The sequence below is a fragment of the Lates calcarifer genome, linkage group LG12 (genome assembly GCF_001640805.2).
Source record: "Lates calcarifer isolate ASB-BC8 linkage group LG12, TLL_Latcal_v3, whole genome shotgun sequence".
In the NCBI taxonomy this organism is placed as follows: Eukaryota; Metazoa; Chordata; class Actinopteri; family Centropomidae; genus Lates; species Lates calcarifer.
The window spans coordinates 17,110,960-17,133,535 of record NC_066844.1 but is presented as its reverse complement, the minus strand read 5'-3'; the positions used below and the strand labels follow the sequence as shown (position 1 = coordinate 17,133,535).

Below are 22,576 nucleotides of genomic sequence, written 5' to 3'. Positions count from 1 at the left end.
CCCCTTTTTTTTTTTTTTACTGTTTTCAATTAGTTTCTCTTCTTTCTCGCCCTGTTTGGTTTCACCCCTCTTATGATCACTTTCCTATTCAACCTTTTTTCAAATTCACATCCTTCATTCTCTCTTTCACTTTTTTTAAACTAATTTTTTACTCCTTTTTTTTTCCATTCCCCATTTTCTTTATCCCCTCTCATCCTTTTTCCATATCAACAGCCGGTCTGATAAATAATGCATCACAGCACATTAAAAACATTAGTAGGGTTCTCTTGGCTGTCCAAGAGAGGGAGGAGACGAGGGAGAGGAAGGAATGGGTAACTCCATTTTAAATAAGTGTTATGGAGAATGATGTGATTTAATATTAGCAGCTGAAAAGCCCCAGAAAAGGGTGAAGGTCCAAGCATTAATTGTGTTTGTGTCACAACATTGTGCCCCCATGTTCAAAGGGTTTTTTTTTTTGCCTTTTGGTGAATCGTCTGAAAAGCTCCAAGATTCATTAAGAATGATGACTATATCAACAAACTCAACAGAGAAGATTTAATGACATTTAGCAAAACACTGATGCTGCACACAGAACCTTGACCTTTCCCTCCTCCCCTTTCTCCTCTCCTCTCTTCTCCTGCCCCCCCCCCCCCCCCACACACACACACACACACACCCCCACCGTCACCCTCCCCTCCTCCATTCCTCCTGGCAGCGTGGCGATTGGCATTATTAAAAATTGATTGGCGGCGAACGTTTAGCAGAGTGGCGAGGTGGAGAGGGAAGGTTTGACAGGCAGGAGTGAAATGAAAGGAGGGCCTCAGCGGACACACTGTGGAAAGGTCTCACTGGGGGACAGACAGTGTGTGTGTGTGTGTGTGTGCGTGAGTGTGTGTGTGTGTGTGTGTGTGTGTGCCCGTGCACTTGTGTGTACAACCTTGTGCGGGAGGCTAAGAGAAGATTGTGCAAGAACATTTCGTAGCAAGGCTTAGGAGTTTGAAAACTCACACAAGAGACTGTGTTATGTGTACGTGTTGATTTTGCTGTATGTGTGCGTTTGTGTGTGTGTGTGTGTGTGTGTGTGTGTGTGTGTGTGCGTGTATAGATCCACAACAATATATCTCGTCCACGTAGACCACATCATGAATCATGATAGCATCCAGAAGCAGCCACAGAGATGATGCACAGTCACAGTAGCTCTGCTGACCCAGAGTTACCTCTCCACCATCCCTCTATCTATCCTTCCCTGCATCCCTCTGCTTATCCCCCTTTCCAACCCCTCTCTCTCTCCTTTCATCTCAGATCAAATAATATTTCCAACCCATATTCCCAACCAGCTATTCCCCCAATGGCTATAAGTGCTACAGCTTTGGAGATTTTCAATACACTTTACGCGCAATTTGGCTGAGTGATTCTAAAAAAGTTTTTTAGAGTGGGAGGAGGGTAAAAGCATGTAGCATTACATGAGTTCATGATTTCAACTGCTTTTGTCTCATGTTTTCTTCTTCTATTATTTCATCCTCTCTCTCTGTCTTTGTCACAGATGAACAGACCGATCCAGGTGAAGCCAGCAGACAGTGAGAGTCGAGGAGGTACTGTATGCCCTTCCTGTCCCCTTTTCTTCTACTTTCCTTCCTTTGTTCTAGCCCCTACAAACATGCTGCCTGCACATATCAGCCTCACCATTATCTGTCCCATTAGACGATGCCCTGCACCTCAACACAGGCTGACAGCACGCCCTGGCCTGTACCCTCCAGTATCCAGAGCACGTTATGTAAACAGCATTCTTCCTGGCCAGAGCAGCCTCTAGCTTCTTTCTTGGGAGTCATATGCACTGATGCATGCACACGCACGCATACACACAGAAACACGCGTGTCTTGTCATGGTCAAAGGAAAAACAGGTCACTTCTCTTAGTCAAACACCTCTAAGAACAGCAACAAAGAAAATCCTATTTGACTAATGCCACAAGTTTTTATCAATGAGATGAATTCAAACAACCGATCTGTGTGAATGAAAGCGGATGTCTGGTGTGGTATTTTGTGTGCATCATGCTGTATTGACAGCTAAGACAGCTTAAAGCTGATTTTCTATGTCTAGACATGTAGTGACCTGCTCCTGACATCAATCAATGGACTGTACAAGAGAAGATTGATGTAGTTTGACCGTTTTTGGCCGGAGTCTTTCAAACTTTGCAGTTGTTAATATAATTGGCACCAGAGCGATTCTTCAGCCACAGGAAAGAGGGAAAGAGAGAGGGCAAAAAAGAAGAAGAAATAGAGCATGCAAGGAGTTGAAGGTTGATAAGCAGGGAGAAGCATAAGGCCTGAGAGAGAGGTGTTAGCCTGTAAAGAAAAAAAAACCTTTAAGGAAAGGAAGGGAGATTGTGCGACATCCTCTTCTATTTAGTTTGGTGCTGTTGTGAGTATGATTGATGGAGCAGGAGGGAACAGAGGCGAGCACCAAGCGTGAGGAAGCAAAGTGAGGGCAATGCAGGACGTCCATACCTCTGTCTGTTATTTGGGTCTGTCTTTCTCTGCATGTGTCCTCAGCCCACTTCTGTGTCTCCTCTATTTTTCACACTTTTATTATTCCAAGATTATTCCTGTGTCTATTTCTTTGCCCTTCTTTGTCCCTTAGATTTTTTTTCAGGCATTAAAGCAAAAGGCAGGCATTATATTGCCAATGTCTTACATTTCTAATTTCAGGGGTGGAAGAAGAAGTCAGATCTTTTAATTCAGTAAGAGTTCTAGCACAACACTAAAAGAATGCAAGCACAAGTAACAGTCCTACATTCAAAATCCTACTAGCAAAAGCACAGCATTAAAGCGGTCAGAAAGATGATGACTAATGAGGTAAGGAAAGAAGAAAAAGCAAAATTATATTTGCTCTTTTTAATTTAATCTCTTCCTTTTCATGTGAAATAATTTATAGCTTGACGTCTTTGGGCCTTGAACAGTGATTTAATGAAGCCATCTGAGAGGTTTAATGGAATACAGCTACCAACACAAACATGGCAAGGGACCCCAACAAGGCATTGCGTTTTTTGAAGGACCCCAAATCAAAAAGACACAGTATTTAAAGAAATACAACACTGACTTATTTCACGTTTTTAAATATAAAATCTTAATCTGAAATGTAACTAATAACTATATATGTATAATATATGTGGAGTAGGAGTAAAAATCACAATATTTCCCTTGTAAAATGTAGTAGACTAGAAGTATAAAGCAGCATAAAATGGAAATGCTCATGCATAGTACAGGTACCCCAAGACTTTACTCAAGTATAGTACTTGGGTAAATGTACATTTCATCACTGTCTAATTGATGATGATAGGAGCAAGGAATACTGTTAAAAGTGCAATTGATAAAGTTATAATGAAAATGACTACTACTATTAAAAGTGCAGCAAAAGATAAGAGATAATGAAATTTGAAAGTAATACTTTTTATGATTCTTGCTAACACTGCTGCCTACTAAATATTACAGGAGAGGGAAATCAGGGAGAGGCATTGTCATATGCTGTCTGTGTATGAGAGAGAGAGAGAGAGAGATAGAAAGATAGAGAGAGAGAGAGCGCTTTACATCGTTGTTGAGACTGTGGTGTATATTGATTTGCTCTCTAGCTGAATATGAGTGTGTGTGTGTGTGTGTGTGTGTTAACAGTCATTTCCCAAAGAAAGATGTAATGTTTATTGGTGTCTTCCCTGGGGAACTGTAGACTTTGGCCACCAATGAGGTGTATACCATGAATGTGTGTGTGTGTGAGAAGATTGGGGGGGTGAACATTTCAAGATGTGTGTGTGTGTGTGTGTGTGTGTGTGTCGTGTGTGTGTGTGTGTGTGTGTGTGTGAGCGTGCAAGTGCATATGTGTGTGTCCTCCACCCCTGATGTGCGCTCCACTCTTGTAAACACCCCACCACCCCACCCCATACCCCCTCAGTGCAAGGCCAGAGCGCAGATTAGTCTTGTTGACTCGGCAAGGACACCCTGTCAGGCACAGGCAGCGGGGGAACGGACCCTAAGCATGCATGCACGCCGCACACACACGCACACACACACACACACACACTTACCCACATCTATACACACGTTAATTTGCAGAGCGCATTCAGAGGCAATTGCACCGAGGCTCATTAATTTCCGAACATATACATCCATTTCCACAAAGCTCAGATTTCTGTGTAACGTAAAAACAGACGGCCCTGCACGCTGACACATCTGCCGCTGTTGTGCACTAACACACTTCAACCGTCTGCCTCACCGTTCCCCTCAAATGCTCATTCGGGGACTCAATCATGCTGTCGTGTGCTGACACTAATGAACCAGTGCTCGACCTCAGTCTGCCTATGCTTTATTTAAGCCCAGACAGAATTTGTATCTGATTATGCCATCCTCCAATTCTTCTTGACAGCATAAAAGTTAGTGGAAAATTGGCAAAAAATAAATTTGGTTGAGGTTATCTGGTGCTTTTCGAGAGACTTTTCACCAAATGTTTTGAAATGTCAATTTTATGTGCAAAGAGGTGTTTGCTATGTTTTCATAAATGAAGAACAGACTAATAAATGCATCAAACTGGTGCTGTGTGACTTGATAATATGGCCAATGAAAACATGTTCATTATTTATGGGGCATTTTATTGTGAAAATGGTTTATCGTTGCCTTCCAGTTGTCATGCCTTTGTTAGCTGTCCACTGGAATAACCTCTGACTTATGCATATTACTTGTTGCTTCTGTTCTAATATATTTATTTTTACCTAATTTATTTGTTTCACAGTTAAACTTGCTGTCTCATTATTGTGCAACAGGCACTAGTATCCTGTCTGCAGTGCACATTTAATAATAATCACATTAACAAATGTGTTGCTCCATTTAAACGAAGGCCCCTGGAAAGACTGTGGAACTTTACTTTGAGTTCAATCAAAAATGTTTAATTACGTCTCGACCTGAGGACAGGCACACCAACGCATCTGTCTTGTCTAATACCTGTGACAGCCACAATTCCTTATCTATAGGTAACAGTTTTAAATGACAAGTCAGGCCCATGCACTGTCACACATGTCATTGTTAGTTTCTGTCATGTCATGTCAATTCATGTCTGCTGAAACAGTTGCCAGGATATTGTGGATTGGACATTGTCTCCCCGCACATGATGTATTCACATCTATGTGAATACAAAATACAATAAAAGAAAATTGGAAAATAAGACTTCAGACAATAAGAAATTTACCTTTAGCATATTATCATTTATAAAATTCAACAGTGGGAGTATTTCATTCTTCTCTTGTGTGGATGTATTACAGTTGTAGTAGTATGACATGTTGTGAAAATCATCTAGACGGTTTTTCACTTATTAAGATCATACTCCTACCATCGCTTATTACTGTGTACAAAGACTGTGAAAAGTGTGAAATTACAGGTGTGGCTGACTATCTTAAATAAATGAGCAGAGACATTAGCCTCTTTTCATTTCCTCGGCCCTGTGTACAGTTTGGCACAAAAAGTACATTATTGACTTACAGTGTTAAAGCAGGGCCTGAAATGGGAAGAGAATTGCCTCATGCTGCTTGTTTTTTGGCACAGCATTATTACAGGCAGATAGCTGAGATGGTTGTGGAGCAAGATGATATAGACGAAGTCCTGAAATAGTGGAAAAACCACAATATTTACTCACTGTAAGAGTAGAGTATCATATTAAGTCTATTATCTAACAGGGATGCAGGCAGCTTGGTTAGGATATACGAACATGCTGGCATTTACTGGTCGACTACTTAATGTGACGTGAGTGAACACTGTGTCACTGCCATTAGGCAAACTTTGCCATGCTGTATCGAGAGCATCTGTGACAAGAACTCCTGCTGAGGGCATTGTGCCAACTGCATTCCCCAAGGACAGGGACTGCACAGAAGAATCGTTTTGGTTGCCTTAATCACAAACTAATCTTCCACTTCAATATTGTAATGGAAACAGTGAAAAACAGGTGGATGCATTTTTTAAATAAATTACAAACCTGATATACAGAAACTGCTTTGTAACTAAGTCTAATTTTAAATAAAATATATACCAGCAAATACATCTTTTACATCTTTCACAAGCTACTCCATTTAAAATTGTATTGTGCCACAGATGTATCTCTGAATATGAGTGAGCACTGCAACATTAGTGTCATTATTATTTAATGTTAACAAATTTAACAAATTTCAAATCATACATGTAGAAGCCGTATGTATTACAAATACCTGTATATGTCAGTCATTTGTTATGGACAATGACCTTAAGCCATAAATACATTAAAGCGGCACAATTTTTTTTTTGTGTGTGTAATATAAAAGGGGTCACTTGAACTTGCAAGCTGACAGAAAATTATCACCCAACTCTACACCTCCCTCTTAGCTTTTCAGTGTTTTAGTGTTAAAAAAAAGTTTTGATAAACCAATTGTTTTCTACCCACCCAGCAGACAGAGAAAGTTAATGACTGGTTGATGAAAATAGTGGAGTATGTAGCAGCTACAGAGCCTGATATTTTTTTTTGGGGGGGGGGGCAGATGAGTGCTGCTTTAATGAAACCTACAGGTTTATTGGTAGCATGAATAAATGCTGCAACTACACATTTATGTATGATCGCAAAACTTCTCCCAGATGTTTTTTGTATGTTAGGGCTGAGCAAGTCTCTGTTGTTTCAGTGAAGATGGCGTGTCTTTATGTAGAATATCAAAATGCATCTCTGATCCTCTGATTGTGACCTATTCCTTTTCCTTTTAGAAGACAGAAAGCTCTTTGTGGGCATGCTCAACAAGCAACAGTCAGAAGATGATGTGCGGCGCCTTTTCGAGTCCTTCGGCAGCATCGAGGAATGCACCATCCTCAGAGGTCCCGACGGAAACAGCAAAGGTGAGTTTATAGCTGTTTATGACTTTGAGCCATCAGACTTTTTCACAGGCTACTGCACAGAAATGATTTGGCCTTTCAAACTTGGTGACTTTGCAAAGTTCTCTTTAAACACTCCACGCAGAGTGATGTCAAGGCTATTTCACCATCATCAGAGGAGTGGTTACATAAGAATACTGTAGATTCTGTAAATTTCAGAACAGTAAATGCCATCAGAAAGCTTTGCCCACTGGGATGAGAGATACAAACCACCAACTCTTTACAGATGAACCCCATTAACCTCATGAGTCAACCTACAAGGCTCTGATAACGAGCAAAAAAGAAATGAAGTCAACCTCCTTATTAACCATCTGGCTTCATGTCATGCCAGAAAAATGTCCTTTAAAAATGTTGTCAGAGTGCTACACAAGTTCACTGCATGAAGTTCATCAGTGGGCTTAGCAGCCAATCAATGTGGCCCGATGATAACTAAGCCCGATGATTACAGTGGGCTTGATCATTCTGATTCCTTCGTGAAGCTCCATTAACAAGGCCTCATCAGCCAGCTTACTCGGCTAAGTGGGCTTTAGCTCAATAATTACTGGGAACTTGATCATTCAAATTCATCAACAGGGCTTGTCAATAGTAAGCGACACCAGAACGCTGTGGCATTTTAAGCCCCATCAGAGGATCCCAAAGTTGTTAATGGTGTCAGAGAGCCATGTTTAGCCCGATTATTGAGTTTTGATCAACACTGATGCAACCCTGCTCAGCAAAGAGGGCTTTGTTTACTAAGTGTTTGTTGCTGTAGTGCTGCAGGAAACTTAACCAGGATGAAAAAAAAAAACAGGAAAACTTTTCACTTTTGTCTTGTTACTGGCAGTGTTTTGCTGTGATTCTGTATGATTTTCCTTTCTGCAAACTTTTCTCTTTTGTTCTCACTGTCTACTTTTTTGTCCTTACTCATCCCCCCCCCTCTCTGTCTCTCTCTCTTTCTTTTTAGGCTGTGCATTTGTAAAATACTCCTCTCATGCTGAAGCTCAGGCAGCCATCAGTGCACTACACGGCAGCCAGACAATGCCTGTGAGTACATCATAACTGTGTGTGTGAACATGTAGGTTTATATGAGAGAGGTGACTCACATAGCGAGATGAGTCACATAGCACCTAATTACCTTCTTAGAGTAAAGTTAAGTTATACTTTATTAAGCCCAGTGAGGAAATTTGTTGCTGCAATTGGTCATCGCGTATGACCCATCCTAACTATTTCGGAGCAACGGGCACCAACTACATCAGATACAAGCTTATGTCATGTGTCTCATCAATACACACTAACATGTATTGCCTGGTGCGCATGTGCGTGTGTATATGTGTGTGGGTGGATGGGTGGGTGCACAGGGCGCCTCATCCAGTCTGGTGGTAAAGTTTGCCGACACGGATAAGGAGCGCACCATCCGCCGCATGCAGCAGATGGCTGGTCAGATGGGCATCTTCAACCCTATGGCCCTGCAGTTTGGAGCCTACGGAGCCTACGCTCAGGCAAGACGCCCCGCAAAACCATCTTTTTTTTATCCACAGTTATTCATTCAATGAACCACGGAGATTAAATGGAAGTGCTCAAGCCTAGCTCGCTTATGAATCTGGAATAGCAAAAAAGATGAACTCCCTCCAATTTGGCATCCTGTATCTCCTTAGGATATGATGTAAGATGTCTTTATTAATATTGGTTCAGAAAAAAAAACACATTACGTAATAGCATCGCATTACAATAGCCTCTGTTGCCTGCCTCTATGCTGTACCTCACTTCCCCTTTATCCCCTCACTCCTTACTTTTTTCCTTCTTTCTTAACTCAGCAACCTCTAAATCTCTCTCCACTGTCCTTTCATTATTCTCAACCCTCCTTACAACCCCCTCTCCTCCACTGTGCAGGTGCAGCAGCAGGCAGCATTGATGGCATCTGTAGGCCAGGGAGGCTACCTCAGTCCAATGGCAGCCTTTGCTGCTGCCCAGATGCAGCACATGGCAACCATCAATGGCCTCCCAGGAGCACCGCTGACCCCCACGTCAGGTAACACTGGTGACAGACCAAACGTCTTTTTTATGTATGTTTGTGTGCCATGGAGATGGTTTCTATTATACTGAGCATGTACAATAGATTGTTGTTGTATTTTCTGAAGCGTAATATACATTTGCAAAATGCATTTTCCTGCCTCTAATACAGTCATTTCTAAAAATTTAAAAAAGTAAATGTTCAGGTTAGCTGGCAACACAACACATATAGCCTAATCCTAAACTACGCTGCAGAATTAACATTATTCCATTCAGTCAGAGTCTCTCTGCTGCCTCACTGAGTGCCAAGTTAATGTTATTATAACAATTTTTAACAATTTTTTCCATCTTTGGTGTCAAATCCAAACAAAGTGCTTTCTCACATTTCTCAAATGGTGTCATGAGTATCAGTTCAGCACAGCTCGCTAGTGTTCTCCATTTTGTGTTAGCAAAGACAACAACAATAGCCTAGCTTACCAACAGGGCAACAGGGAACGCAGTGTACTTTATGAATCACCCCAGTGGAGCACAAAGCAGGACCCACTGTGTTTAAACACTGAGAATTAGAAATTTCAGCAGATCATTTCTATTCCAACAGTAGTATGAATGTCACTCCTATTGACTACAAGTGACAGAGCTCTGTCAAATGTACAGATGTTCACATACTGTAGTCTTATAACATAATGTACATCTGCATCAGACAATAGTCCCTGAAGAAAATGTGTATAGTATAAGGAACAGTATGTTCCTTTGCTGTAGCAAGGAACTAAGAGCAGTAGATTTAAATGGGCATATTTTAACAGAGAATCTATAGTGTAAATGTTGCTAGATGCATTGAAGGGTTGCAGATGAACATAACGGACTGTGGCATAACATCCAATCATCTGAGACAAATATATAATTGGTGCCCATTTGATATCATCAACTCAGTATTCACTATTCTTATACAGTATGTCCAAGATTCGCATCTAATGGCTGTTGTGTCACAGTAAGGGCCATACTGGGACAAGAAATCAGCCCTGACATTTAGTGTCTTCACCGACCCACTGGACCGGCCCCTCTGACATTTCCAAGAGTTACTATGTGGCCAGTCAGAGTAAAACTTCTCCATAATATCTTAGAAAATATAGAGTGGAATGCTCACTGTTCCTCTCTCTGTCTTTGCCCGTCTGCCCCGTGGCTGCAGGTGGCAGCACTCCTCCAGGCATCAGCGCCCCCACAGTGACCAGCATCCCTTCCCCCATTAGTGTAAATGGTTTTACTGGCATGCCGCCCCCCCAGGCAAACGGGCAGCCCCCCGCAGAGGCTGTCTTCACCAACGGGATACACCATTACCCTGGTAAGTCTGAGATATTCAAAGGCTCACACGCAAACATAAAATAATTCTCAGAAATAAGGAAAAAAATATGAAAAAGAGATAATGCAGTATACATTATAAATGCACTGTTTGTTATTTAAGACCATGATTTTGTGAAAATGAAGCTTGAATCCCTGTAGAAACACATTCACTGTAACGGGAAAGTGTGCATGCTGCTGGCTTACAGGCGTGAATAGCCTTGAAGCATGTTCAGGAGGCCAAGGCCAGACGAACGTAGCCCACAGTCAGTGAGCATGTCAAGGAGATGAGTGTTTGGCAAAGGTGCTTATGGGCTGCTGGAGCCTCAGTATGCGCTTGTGTCATGAGCCGTGGCTAGTACCTCATTGGTTCTGTTTGTGAAGAGGTGGAAGAAAAATCTGTTTTTCTTTTTTTTTTTTTTCCTTTACACTCTTGTCTCCCCAGTGTTGCAGGAGGTGGTTTTTAGGGAGGACTCGGAGAAAAACGGCTTGGGCGTGGCTCCGCGAAGTTGTTTTGGGGTTCAGGGTGGCTGCTTCCTCTCTTCTCTCTCTGAAGGTAGCGCTCGTCCCCCTTCCTCCCTCTATCCTCTTCCCTCCCCCCACTCTCCCCCAACCTCTCATCCCACTTATCAATGGGCTCAAATAAGGGTCAAAAAGATTTTGAGCTTGTGAGGTTATGTTCAGGAATAATTTCAAAGCCTGTGCTCCTGTCGGTGTAAACCTGAGGAAATTCAAGTTTGTGAACGTGTAGGAAAGATTTGTACTTGTAGAAAAAAAATGAGTTTAGATTCAAAGCAGAAAACAGTGCCACACTCTACACACTCTAAGTGTGACATTGAAGTTCTGCTTTGAATCTGTAGTCTGATGTTGACAGGCTATTTATTTTTCCTTGAATCTTTGTGTAACCTCACCGCTGACACAATTTGTCAACAAATTGTATTTGTATATAATACATTTTTTGTTTTCCACAACTACACAGCTTTTCTACACACAACGATCTAATTTCCACTGGGGGTCGGGGATGCTCCCTTCACTTTTTATACTTTCAGATTGATTTTCAAACTAAAACAGCTCAGAACATTGTTCCCTTACCATACAGCTGCCAAAATCCGGATGTGGGAAGATCTGAGCGGATACACTCATCTGAGTCACGTTCAGTTATTACTGTGCACTAGCCAACAACAAGTGCTTTGCTGCCTGTTTATCCACTGTATACGGCTGCCCTATCTTACAGGTGTAGGTTGTCAGGGCTATTTAAAATCTACTACTCAGGGCTGAAAAAGACAATGATTGCTTCATTTTTCAGGTAAGCTAGAAAGCAGGCAAACACAAGACAGCAGCAAATACAACACTGACATAAAGTAGGTAGGTGGTTATAAAGGAAACTAAAAAGGGTTTTAAGAGAGGATAGTGCATTAGCATTTATTTTTTATTATGCTAGCATTATTGGAAAGCACAATCTGTATGTATTTATTTATTTATCTATTTCACCTCCCACTCCTGAAATCAAACCTACACCCTCGTCTAGGCATTCACAAACTCTCAATCGCCAATGCAAAACTTTTTCACAGGCTGAAAAGAGAAGGAAAAAAATGGCACACAATTGCAGACCTTTAAAATTATTTCTGAATGTGACTTCACAAGCTTTACATTTTTCAATTTGAGCCCATACTTCTCCTTCTTTCTCGGCTATCTGATCTGTTTTTTTCAGTGTTGGTGTTAGTCCCCGGTGTGTATCAGTATTTCTTTGGTTTCCGGTTACAGTGGGGTTTATTGGTGTGCGTGTGTGTGTGTGTGTATTCTCTCCGTGGTGTACTTAATGTGCATGTACTGTGTGTACAGGTGGGCAGTTATAACGTGTGGCGCAGCATCTGTGGTAGTTAACCAGTGTGCTCAGACTGGAGGGAGAAATTTTCACCTGTAATTTTTAAATAATTTACTTTATCTTACATGTGAAAGTGATAGCAACAGGTGCATCCAGTGTTGTGAGTGTGTATCGTACTTGTCCTGTTTTACATGTTTAACTGCAGGAGATCGTCAAAGAAATAAATACATTTCTTCCTAATAGCATTTATGTATAATAGGTACATGTTTGTGACATTTTTCTTTTCCTGTGGTGATAGTGGAGCCGTGTGTTGTGTTCTTTTTTTAACTGTGGTCCTTCAAAGTTTTACTTTTCTGCTTTTTTATTGGGGAAATGAGCTACTTTTGAAATGCATTAATTCAGCAAAAGAGGGAGAGAGATTCAGAAATCAGCTCCTCACACACTAAAAGCGAAGCGAGTTGACACCACGTTGTTCGGCTCTCTAACCTTTCTGCTTTCTTCTCCTGTCTGTTCCTCCCTCCATCGCCTCTCCTTCCATCCTTCCTCCCTCTCACCCTTGTTATATATTACTCTCGCCTTCCTCTGTGCCCTCTCCCCCATCTACATTCTCCATCCGTCTCTCTCTCTGCCTCATCTCTCTCCACACACACACCTCCACCCATCCATGCTCCCCTCCACCACCACCTCCTCCCTCTTCTTCCTCTCCTCCTCCTCCTCTCTGTGTCTCTGTTGGAGCAGCTCAAAGTCCCACTGCAGCTGATCCTCTCCAGCAGGCTTACACAGGAGTCCAGCAGTATGCAGGTCTGTCTGTCACTCTCACAGCAGCACTGATCAGTGTGAGTGTGTGCGTTTATGTGAGGAAAGGTGTGTGTTTGTGTGTGAGACAGAGAGAGAATGTGAACGTGCAGACAAGGGAGAGAAATGAAAGGAGGAAGATAAAGATTTGCCTTTGTTTGAATTTGAATTTTGATCATGTAACATTAAGTGTTTCAGTCTCACTACATCAGTTTATTCTCTCTGCTGGGCTCAGTGTGTGTGTGCATGTGTGTGTGTGTGTGTTGGGGTGTGTGTGTAACATGTAGACTCTATTGTTTGTTATCTGATCGATTGCCTGCTGTGCCCCTGCATATATCACATTGTTTGTATGTATCCAAGTGCATGTGTGTGTGTAGTCAAGACTGTTATCTGATCCGCACTGTGTGTGTGTGTGTGTGTGTCTCAGCAGCCTACCCCGCTGCATACGGCCAGATCAGCCAAGCCTTCCCCCACCCTCCACCCATCATTCCTCAGCAGCAACGAGAAGGTAACGCAAACACACACACACAGCACATTGTTCACTCCTAAATATTCATATATGCTGCACACATTTACTCATATTTACTTCTTCTCTATTCATCTTTTATATAGTCAGGGAATAAACAGACGTGTTTAAAAATATCCAGGCAATTCACAGTCCTCACTTTGTTTCCAGACATGATGAGTCAGTCTGTCAAAAGCAAAATATCCAGTATAGTAACACAAAAATATGATATCAGTCTGGATTTATTAGACAAGACCAAATAGCCTGAACTCTTATTTTTCATCTTTTTAAAAGCAGTCCAATAAAACAAAGAGAAAAATAATATTTAGAGGTTATTCCAGGTATGACATGGTGGATATCCTCGCCGGCTGTAAGGTAACTAACTTTACGAACACTACTGGGTGTTTGAAACTGAGCTGTAAACCTACTTATGAACTCAGTGACCTCAAGGCATGGGACACCCCGTGCTTGGGACCTTACTGCCCTCTTGTGGAAAATAAACAAAAATAATACAAATCATTCAACAGCTGTGGCATCCCAGGGGCTACAGTTTAAGCATTTAGTCATTCGATTAGTGGCAAATGAAAAGTTGTGAGTGCTAAACCTGAGCTTTCCATGAAAGCTGAAACTGTTAACCAACCCAAGCACCCAAGGTTACTGACCACTATTGACTGCCTGTTGACATAAAGTGCTCTGCGCTTTCCTGTTTTGTGCAGCTCCAGCAGCAAACATGATTTGACTTAATATTTGGAAAAATATATTTGAAGAAAGGTGAGGATAACGCAAATACAGGTGACAGCGTACAAAGTATTGTAAGGCCCCAGAAAACTTGGTTTCAAATCTTAATCTCCTTCTTTGATATAACACTCAAAAAATTACTAATGTGTGGCCTCACTGACAAATTGTAGATACATTTGTGTGTCTGACAGGGTTGTTGTACGCTCATGTATGAGATGCAAGTGTGGTGTTTCTTTTGATTAACTTAAACAGAAGGAGAGATGAACTCAAGTTGCAAAGTTTGTGGAAAAAGGCCCCTGCTTAATCAAGAAACTGTAAAACATACATCATCTACATCAAACTTCCTTAAAGCCCAATGTGACTTTTTTAAATGTCTAATGTTGTCCAGCCAAGAGAACAAAATCTAAACAACTGAGAAGCAAGAAGCAGAAGGAAAACAGTTGCAGATTAATTTTCTATTAATCAATTAGTTGTTTAATTTCTAGCCTGGGTTGCTCAAATGTTTAAATGTTCAGACTGGTCCATGGTGTATGAAAGTTTCTGACATGTTTTTCCAACCACTTATAACCAGTAAGAAGAACACCAACAATTTTCTATCCTCTTTCTTTTGTAACTCTCTGCCGTCAGTGTTTTCTTTCCCCTCCTGCGGCGGGTCAACTTTTTACACGTCCCTTTCTCTTTGTCTCTCTTTCTCTGACCTTTGCCCTTTGTCTTTTTTTTTTTCTCTTCCCATCACTCCGTTTCCCTCTCTCTCTTCCTCTCTCTCTGTCTCTGTGTTTCCATGTGCAGGACCAGAGGGTTGCAACCTGTTCATCTACCACCTCCCTCAGGAGTTTGGGGATGGAGAGCTGATGCAGATGTTCCTGCCTTTCGGTAATGTCATCTCCTCCAAAGTGTTTGTGGATCGGGCGACAAACCAAAGTAAATGCTTTGGTGGGTAAAAATGAACAAAACCAAAAGATTATTGGTTATTTATTCTGATTATTCTTTTTTACTAATCACCTTCTTTACTGCAGTCACCCCCCCCCACCCCCCACCCCTCCTTCCTAACTTCTCAACACCCCTCCTTTAGAAAAAAATGAAAACAAAACGGTGGAGAATTTCTCTACAGTTGTGCAAAAGCTGGTTGTTACTAAAAAGAATGGAGAATGAGTGTGTCTGGATTTCTCTTTAATCATTAAGGCTGTTTTCTTTTGAAGCTCTGAATAATTTCTTATTTTGATAAATATTTCAGCGATAGCCATGATGGTCATGATGAGGAGAAATGAATCTGTTTTAATGTCATATTTGCAGTGTTAAATTGACAATGTGCTCCTCATGACAGATGATACAAACTCTGACTCTTAATCTCTACCTTTGTCTCTAACTTACTGTAAGCAAAGGCAGAGCATGCCAAAAATGCAGGAGATAAAGAACTGCTGTCTCACTTTATGCCACTGACAGCACAATTTAGCCGAACGTATAATTATGCGGCAAATTATAAATGGATTGTGGAGAATATTTAATGGAGAGTCCGTCAGGTGCAACCCATTTACAAAGTAGCTTTTGCTCATTAATATGACACAACATTAATGTTGTATTATTCATGCTGCAATTTTTGAGATGCAGGTTTTAATTTGATGCTTTTTCACTTCCAAGTGGAAGTTAAAAACCGAAACTCAAAAACAGCACAATCGTGTTGATGGTTTTGGTTTTAAAATCCCATTACAGACTTCATGTTGTGATTCTGGCTGCATGCTGCTCTGTTTTTTTATTGTGATCCTATTGTGTTATTGTTGTCATAGAGAAATATGTACACTGTATTTGTTATGATTATGTTGTTTATAGAAACATTTGATGTTAACTGTCTATAGTTTTATGTAAAGTTTTATAATTGATGTCAAAGACTGCTTCATCTTATTGAATATCATCCTCATTATCCATTCTTTTGTAACCCCCAAACTGTCCTTTGCCTCTTCATCTAACCTTATCCCTCTTCCTCTCTCTCTTTTTTTGGCCTTTCCCCCAGGGTTTGTGAGCTTCGACAACCCGGGTAGCGCCCAAGCTGCCATCCAGTCAATGAACGGCTTCCAGATCGGCATGAAAAGGCTCAAGGTGCAGCTTAAGAGGCCAAAGGACGCCAACCGCCCTTATTAGCCCCCGCCCCAGCCAGCCGCCACCATCCTGGTGGCCGGGGCAGCCGTCGCACACAGGGAAAGACAGGTCAGACGCCAAGCTCGACTCACGTGGAAATAATGTTTGTTGTTGCTTTCGTTTGATAGGTGATTAACTGAGCCGACGCATGCACAACAAATGCAATATTATATTGACAAATGCTCAAATGGCAAGCCCACTTATGGCACTGCCTGATGTGGTTTCAGTAACCTTTTATAAATGTCATAAAACATTTGCAGCTGCCTAATAACTAGCTGATCATCTGCAAAGTGCTTGTAAAGAATAGTGATGAAGTTTTACCCCCTGCATTTGTAAATGTTAATTCCACCCACGTCACTATGACTCATTATTATATAAGATTTACTGTAGTGTTCTGCTAACTGGTACCAGTTATCTCAATGGAAGCAACACCCACGTAAGACAAATCCTACAAATACAGGAAGAAAAAGGGCAGACAACATAAAAAAGATTTTTCAGTAATCTCAAGTTTGATAACTTATACTATATTATAAGTTCTTTATGTATCCAATACCAAAACTGGATAGATGTCTTTACTGTCAGTGTTAATGGCTGGTTCAACCAAACAAAGGTCCATAGCATTTACTCACATGTAGCCTCCTCTATTTGTAGAACAGCTTTACAGTAAGTGACCCTGTATGTTACCCTGTAGGTAAAAGATAATTGGTAAGTGGTTCAGTGTGTTGCACAGGGAAGGAATTGCTTCCTAGGGAGAGGCATTTATTACCCCTCAGGCGGGTAATTGTGCCGTTCCTCTTTGTCTCCTCCCTTCATCTGTGTGATGGAGAGTTTAGGCTGTGTCGTTCATTCACCACTGATGACTTCATTCAAGGGCAACTTATCACCCGCTCACAAACTAACTGAACCATACCAGACAGTGTCCTAAGGCAAATCACTGCAGGAAGAATAGTGCAATCTCATATGAATGTGTCACAAAGTATGTGACACCACTGCTTTTGATATATCAAAACATTTTCAACATAATGTCAGAGAAAGCATCTTTTTGATTTTCTCTTCTTCTTGCCTGAGATTGATAGTGATTACAATGTTTGAAATTGCAATTGATAAACAAGCATACTGCCATTTTTGCAGTCACATTCACAGTTTTGCTATAATTGTATCCAAATATAGTAATAATGCACTATTAATGAGTTATCAGAGAGAGGTCCAGGTTCAGACAGCAGACTTGTGTGCTGCTTAACTTCTACTGACACAGAGGGGTTAAGGTGCCTTGATTAAAATCCCTTCATCATTTCAAACACAGGATTAAACTGTTTAATTTGGATTTTAAAAAAAAAACAACATTTAATTCTTTTATCACATAGGATATTACAACTGTGTCACTGCCAGGGAGCTAAATGAATCCACTGCAGGATGAACACAGTTTTTGCTTTGTTTTGTCTCAGCAAAGTGATCTTTGTTTATCCATGCCAGAACTTAATGGCTAAGATGCTTTAGAGAGGCAGGTCTACGTATGTAAGTATACTGCACTCCCCCAACAGCATGTAAATATAATGAGTATCAATCGTAAAGGAGGATAGAAGGAATGATAAGGAAAAAACTACAAACTAACAGGACTTAGAATGTCCAGCCATGACTTGCACAAAACAAAGTACACCTGAAGCTGATGGTGATGTTTTTAGTTTTGCAGTTATTTGGACATAAACCAAAGTAGTAAGGGGGACATAAACGTGTGCACCAAATTTCATTACTATCCAATAGTTTTTGCAACATTTCATTTAAAATGACAAATGTTGTGACACTAAAGGAAAAGTCATAGGATCATTGAAGTCATTAGGATTCATCCTCTGGGAGGCATGAATGTCTGTATAAAATTCTGTCCCTATCTATCCATTTAGCCGTTTAGAGAGCTCATTAAATATATGATACCTTTAACCTGGTAGCAGTGGTGGATCAATGGTTAGGGGTTTATATGAGTCATTAAGATTCATCTTCTGGAATATCTGTATTTATTTATTTAATGTAAATGTATCCAAGAGTAGTTTGACGTTTGATTAAAAATTAAAATTGTAAACCTCATGGTAACACTAAAGAAAAAGTTGTGGGAACCCCAAATTCAGATGGATTCATTCTCTGGGGACCATGAATGTCTATCACTAACATGGCTAAAAATGTTCAGCCTCCTTAAGTCCTATGCTTTACAGCACCTACTTGTGCATGAAAGACCTTCATTTTCATATTACTTCACTCAAATCACCCCTAATTCTTTTGTGCTTTCCAGGTTTTGTTGAGCTGAATCATATGTTGACTACTTGCTACCCGCCACTGAGTGCAAACTCAACATCTGGACCACTGAGGCTGCTTCAGAAACAGAGGAGAGAGAGAGAGCGAAGACCAAGTCAAGGACACCTCCTTTGGATGTACTGAAACTTTGGAACTCAGAGAGATTTTGTACCAGCCTGGTTAGCCCCAGGACCTTTTTCTTCTGCACACATATACACACCTCTTTCCCCACAAAACCCTGCTTGAATGACAGCTACCTTTTCTGGACCACAAAAAAAAAACTTTTACTTGAACAATGAGGGAAAAAAAGTAAAAGAAACTATATCAAACCTACTTACAATGACCAACCGAACTGAACTCTTTAAAGGGAATATGGATGTCAAAAGTCCAACAAGAACAAAACAAACTTTTTAAAAACTGAATAGAGGATTGCCGTAGGAGATCTTTCTGTAAGATGGTTTGAGTTTGGGGCGATTGACTTTTGAAGACCAATTTATAAGGCTTGAAACAAGAAGGGACAAATTCCCAGAGAAACATAAGTAGGGAATGTGATATTTTCAGGACACAAATTGGCTTCGATTTGGGATGGCCATCTTTAGCTCGGAGTGCCTGTCCGTTTCCAGGGGATACCGTTGCCAAGGAGAGCCATAGCAACGGTCTCCAGGGAGTCTTACCTGTCATTCCTTAGTTGTTTTAGGGACCAAAAGACCAAACATTTTTATTGCTGAGGACTTGTAGCTCTAATATACTCGGACCACTGCATCTCTTTCAGTCAGTGTTAACTGGTTGAGGAGTTGCACTTAAAAGAAGTGTACATTTCGGATATATACAACACATGTATATATACATATATATTGCTGATATGCTTTTTGAATACAGGCAAAACTATTTCAGATGACCAAATGGGGTCTCTCACTTCGCTAGTTTACAATTACTCAAAATGTTTATTTTTTTCTCTTCTCATTTTGTCTTGGGAGGGATGGCGAGTGCATGGGAGGGGCTGCTCCGTATCACAGCCTTATCTTTTTTAACTTGACATCCTAACCTCATAGATAGAATAACATCAGAAACGTTTGAAATATATGAACTTGTTTATATTTGCAGTACATATATATGTATAACAAGCATTCAAGCAAATGTATTCATATATACAGTATATATGGATAAATAGATATTAATCACAAACAAATATATGTATTTATATGCACATATTTTATATATGTGTGTCTGTATATAGAACGGCTACTGACTATGTTGAGCTGTAATTTTTTGTAGATTTTAGCTGGAGTTTGAAACATTGCTCTGCTTGGGAAGAATCGCAAATCTGGCAGCTCCCAAAACTGCAGGCATTCCTATCTCTGATTACCTATATGCTGACACACAATATATTGCTAAAAGATACATGTGTGAGAATACACATATGGTGTAAATATTATCTGAAAATGCAAAAAGCCACATCTAAGTAGCAGGCTTTAAGAGAATCAGGCTAAATGATTTTAGAGGAAAAGGACAATTATCTTCGACTCTATTCCAAACATATCTTTTGAGCTTACACACACACATACAAACACAGACACACACACACATGCTCTCACACACACACAAACTTCTCTTTGAAACTTGAACCAAAATGAATACGTCTCACAACCCTTGCTCTCTTTTGCATTCGGTAAAGTGCATGTAGCGTATGGGCTGTCACCATGTCAAGGTGTGCCTTGTCACCTGCAGAATCTGCCATCAAGCACTGTGCTCTCAGAAAACAAAGAAAAAAAATGAACTAAACACACACTACTGCAAGCAGCCAACGCGCTATTATGATGTCAAAACTACAGCCAGATCCATATCATTTCTCAGCCGTGTAGAGAGCTTCAGTGCATGTCCAATATAACAAACTGTCCGACCACTGTCGGTCCTTCATTGTCTTTGGAGAAAAAAAAACTGCATTTAGGACTAATGTAGACTCATGCGATTACACGTCAGATAAAAGCGGGCATTAGGTAACCTGTTAGCACAGGTACTAACTATCAAAGCTGTGTGCAGGGCACCTGTGACTACGTTCCACTGGCTGGAGTCAAAAACTAGGGTAAAGTTCAGGATTTGCAACTGACATGGCTTGATAAGAGAAGTGACTGAGCTTACTGAACATGACATTAGGTTTTAATGGTTATGAAGGTGATGTAATACTGATGAATATGTTATAATTAGAGAGCTGGCTTCCCACTGAGCAGAATAAGGGAGAAGGTTTTATGTACTTTCCCATCCAGCCGTTAATGTGTGGATCTCTGCTGGTAATACTTGACATGAAGCATATCCTTTAGAAGATGTTATATTGCCTTATGCTATCCGTCCTCATACAATTAAATATAAACATAAAAGCATAATGAAACTGTAGAATGAAGCAATAAGTGTGAAAAGCCATTTATCCATTACAACTGCTGTATCACAGAGGCTGGTTTCATATTGCTTTAGCGTACAGTTTCTCATAATAGTCTACAAAAATGGTATGAACACCTACTACATACCTGCAAAAGGTCAACAGACTTGGATTTATTGGACCCTGCGTTCAACACATATTCAGCTGGTGGAGATTACTCAATGAATATTTATATATATGAATATTTATAAGGCTATATGACACTTTGGAAGACAATGCTTCCTGTTGGGTGCTGTTACTAGTTTTGCTGTAAACTGCTCATTATGCCATTTCCCTAGTGTCTGTGTCTAACCTTTTTAGCAGATTGCATAATTTAACATTTACCTTCCAAATCCACTGAGGCTAAAAAGATGCCACAATCGCATTCCCAGGATGTCTCCTGTTTGTGTGTGCCACATAACAATGCCCTGAGCATGGCATATACTGCAAGCCAGATGACCATCACGATCATTTCTTTTTCTTTTTTTTTTATTTTGGTCTGACAGTACCCATGGTGGGTCAGTACAAAACGTCTTGTACATCCACCTGCGCTGTCTTTGAGCTAACAATAACTGTAGCTAAATGTCATATGTCTGGTGTCCCCGATCGCCACACTGTGTGCCCTCTTTGACTGCCCCCCCACCCCAATCCACCCTTACCCTCGCTGCTGTGAGAAAATTGAAAAAGGTGTCGACATGGTCTGTGCTTTTCTAATGGTTTGTTTGAGCAATCACTCATGTCTTTCACAAAGCGAGCCCATGTTTCCATGTCGAGTGAAAATAAGAAAGGGGAAGCAGAACGACCATGGGAACTAGAATGTCAAGCACCTCATCTTCATTTGCTCCAACCTTAAGCTGCAAGTTTACATGAGAAAAGTAAAACAAAGTATAGTGGTTCAAAAACAAGGAACAGAGCAGAAGTTTGAATATAAATATATATATATAAATATATACATAAACCGATGAATATACTGTAAATTGTTTCTTTTTTTGCTCTGTTTTCCTCTGTACATAGGTTTGCATATTTTATAGGACTTTTACTTCTATCTACAAGGACTGGATAAAGTACTTTAAATACTTTAAAAAAAAATATATGAATGAAAACATGATAATGCTCATTAAAACCAGGTACAAAAAAAAAAAAGAAAAAATAGTCGCTAGGATACGGTACAAACTGTAGGACCTGACCAAGGCATTTATCCAGAATACAGTCAGGGAGAGCATTGACCTCAGTTAGAGCTTAGACACACATTGACCTATTTTGTAAAAAAAAAAAATACTTTGATGGGTTCTATTCATTTATCTATTTGTTTAGATATTTATTTATAAGTCATGTCTGAGATGATATGCATGCTTTCATGGCATTATTTTTCTATGAGTTGGTACGTGACCAAATAGTTTTTATATAACATGCATGGACCACTGTTGTGGTCCACAGATGATCATTGTTCCTGTGTGCAGGACCATGCCTTCAGCACTTCTTTGATGACGGAGAAAAAAAAACGCTCCTATTGACCAAGTGATGTCAAAGACAGATTTGAATCATTTATTTATGTGCTTATTTATTTATTTATTTATTTATTTGTGTTTATGTATTCATTTATTATTTGTGCTGTTTTTGACTCAAGATCTGAGCTCTATTATTTCCACTGTT

The 22,576-nt window shown here is 40.4% G+C and overlaps 2 protein-coding genes across 10 annotated transcripts in view; one reads left to right on the top strand and one right to left on the bottom strand.

The window, feature by feature from the left end:
* celf4 (CUGBP, Elav-like family member 4) overlaps window positions 1-22,084 on the top strand; it is an 86,582-nt gene extending 64,498 nt beyond the window's left edge. Inside the window, exons 3-14 of one of the 9 annotated variants that reach the window (XM_018700202.2) lie at window positions 1,523-1,571; window positions 6,746-6,871; window positions 7,851-7,930; window positions 8,245-8,385; window positions 8,777-8,915; window positions 10,083-10,235; window positions 10,677-10,787; window positions 12,795-12,857; window positions 13,279-13,359; window positions 14,884-15,027; window positions 16,103-16,296; window positions 18,509-22,084. In XM_018700202.2, the coding sequence (XP_018555718.1) occupies window positions 1,523-1,571; window positions 6,746-6,871; window positions 7,851-7,930; window positions 8,245-8,385; window positions 8,777-8,915; window positions 10,083-10,235; window positions 10,677-10,787; window positions 12,795-12,857; window positions 13,279-13,359; window positions 14,884-15,027; window positions 16,103-16,230 (1,215 nt within the window). In that variant the 3' untranslated portion in view covers window positions 16,231-16,296; window positions 18,509-22,084. Of the gene's footprint in view, window positions 1-1,522; window positions 1,572-6,742; window positions 6,872-7,850; window positions 7,931-8,244; window positions 8,386-8,776; window positions 8,916-10,082; window positions 10,236-10,676; window positions 10,788-12,794; window positions 12,858-13,278; window positions 13,360-14,883; window positions 15,028-16,102; window positions 16,297-18,508 lie in introns of all 9 variants that reach the window. The other 8 variants (XM_018700201.2, XM_018700203.2, XM_018700200.2 and 5 more) reach the window with 8 other exon arrangements.
* kiaa1328 (KIAA1328 ortholog) overlaps window positions 1-22,576 on the bottom strand; it is a 78,910-nt gene that overhangs the window by 40,977 nt on the left and 15,357 nt on the right. The gene's annotated exons all lie outside the window — the stretch shown is intronic.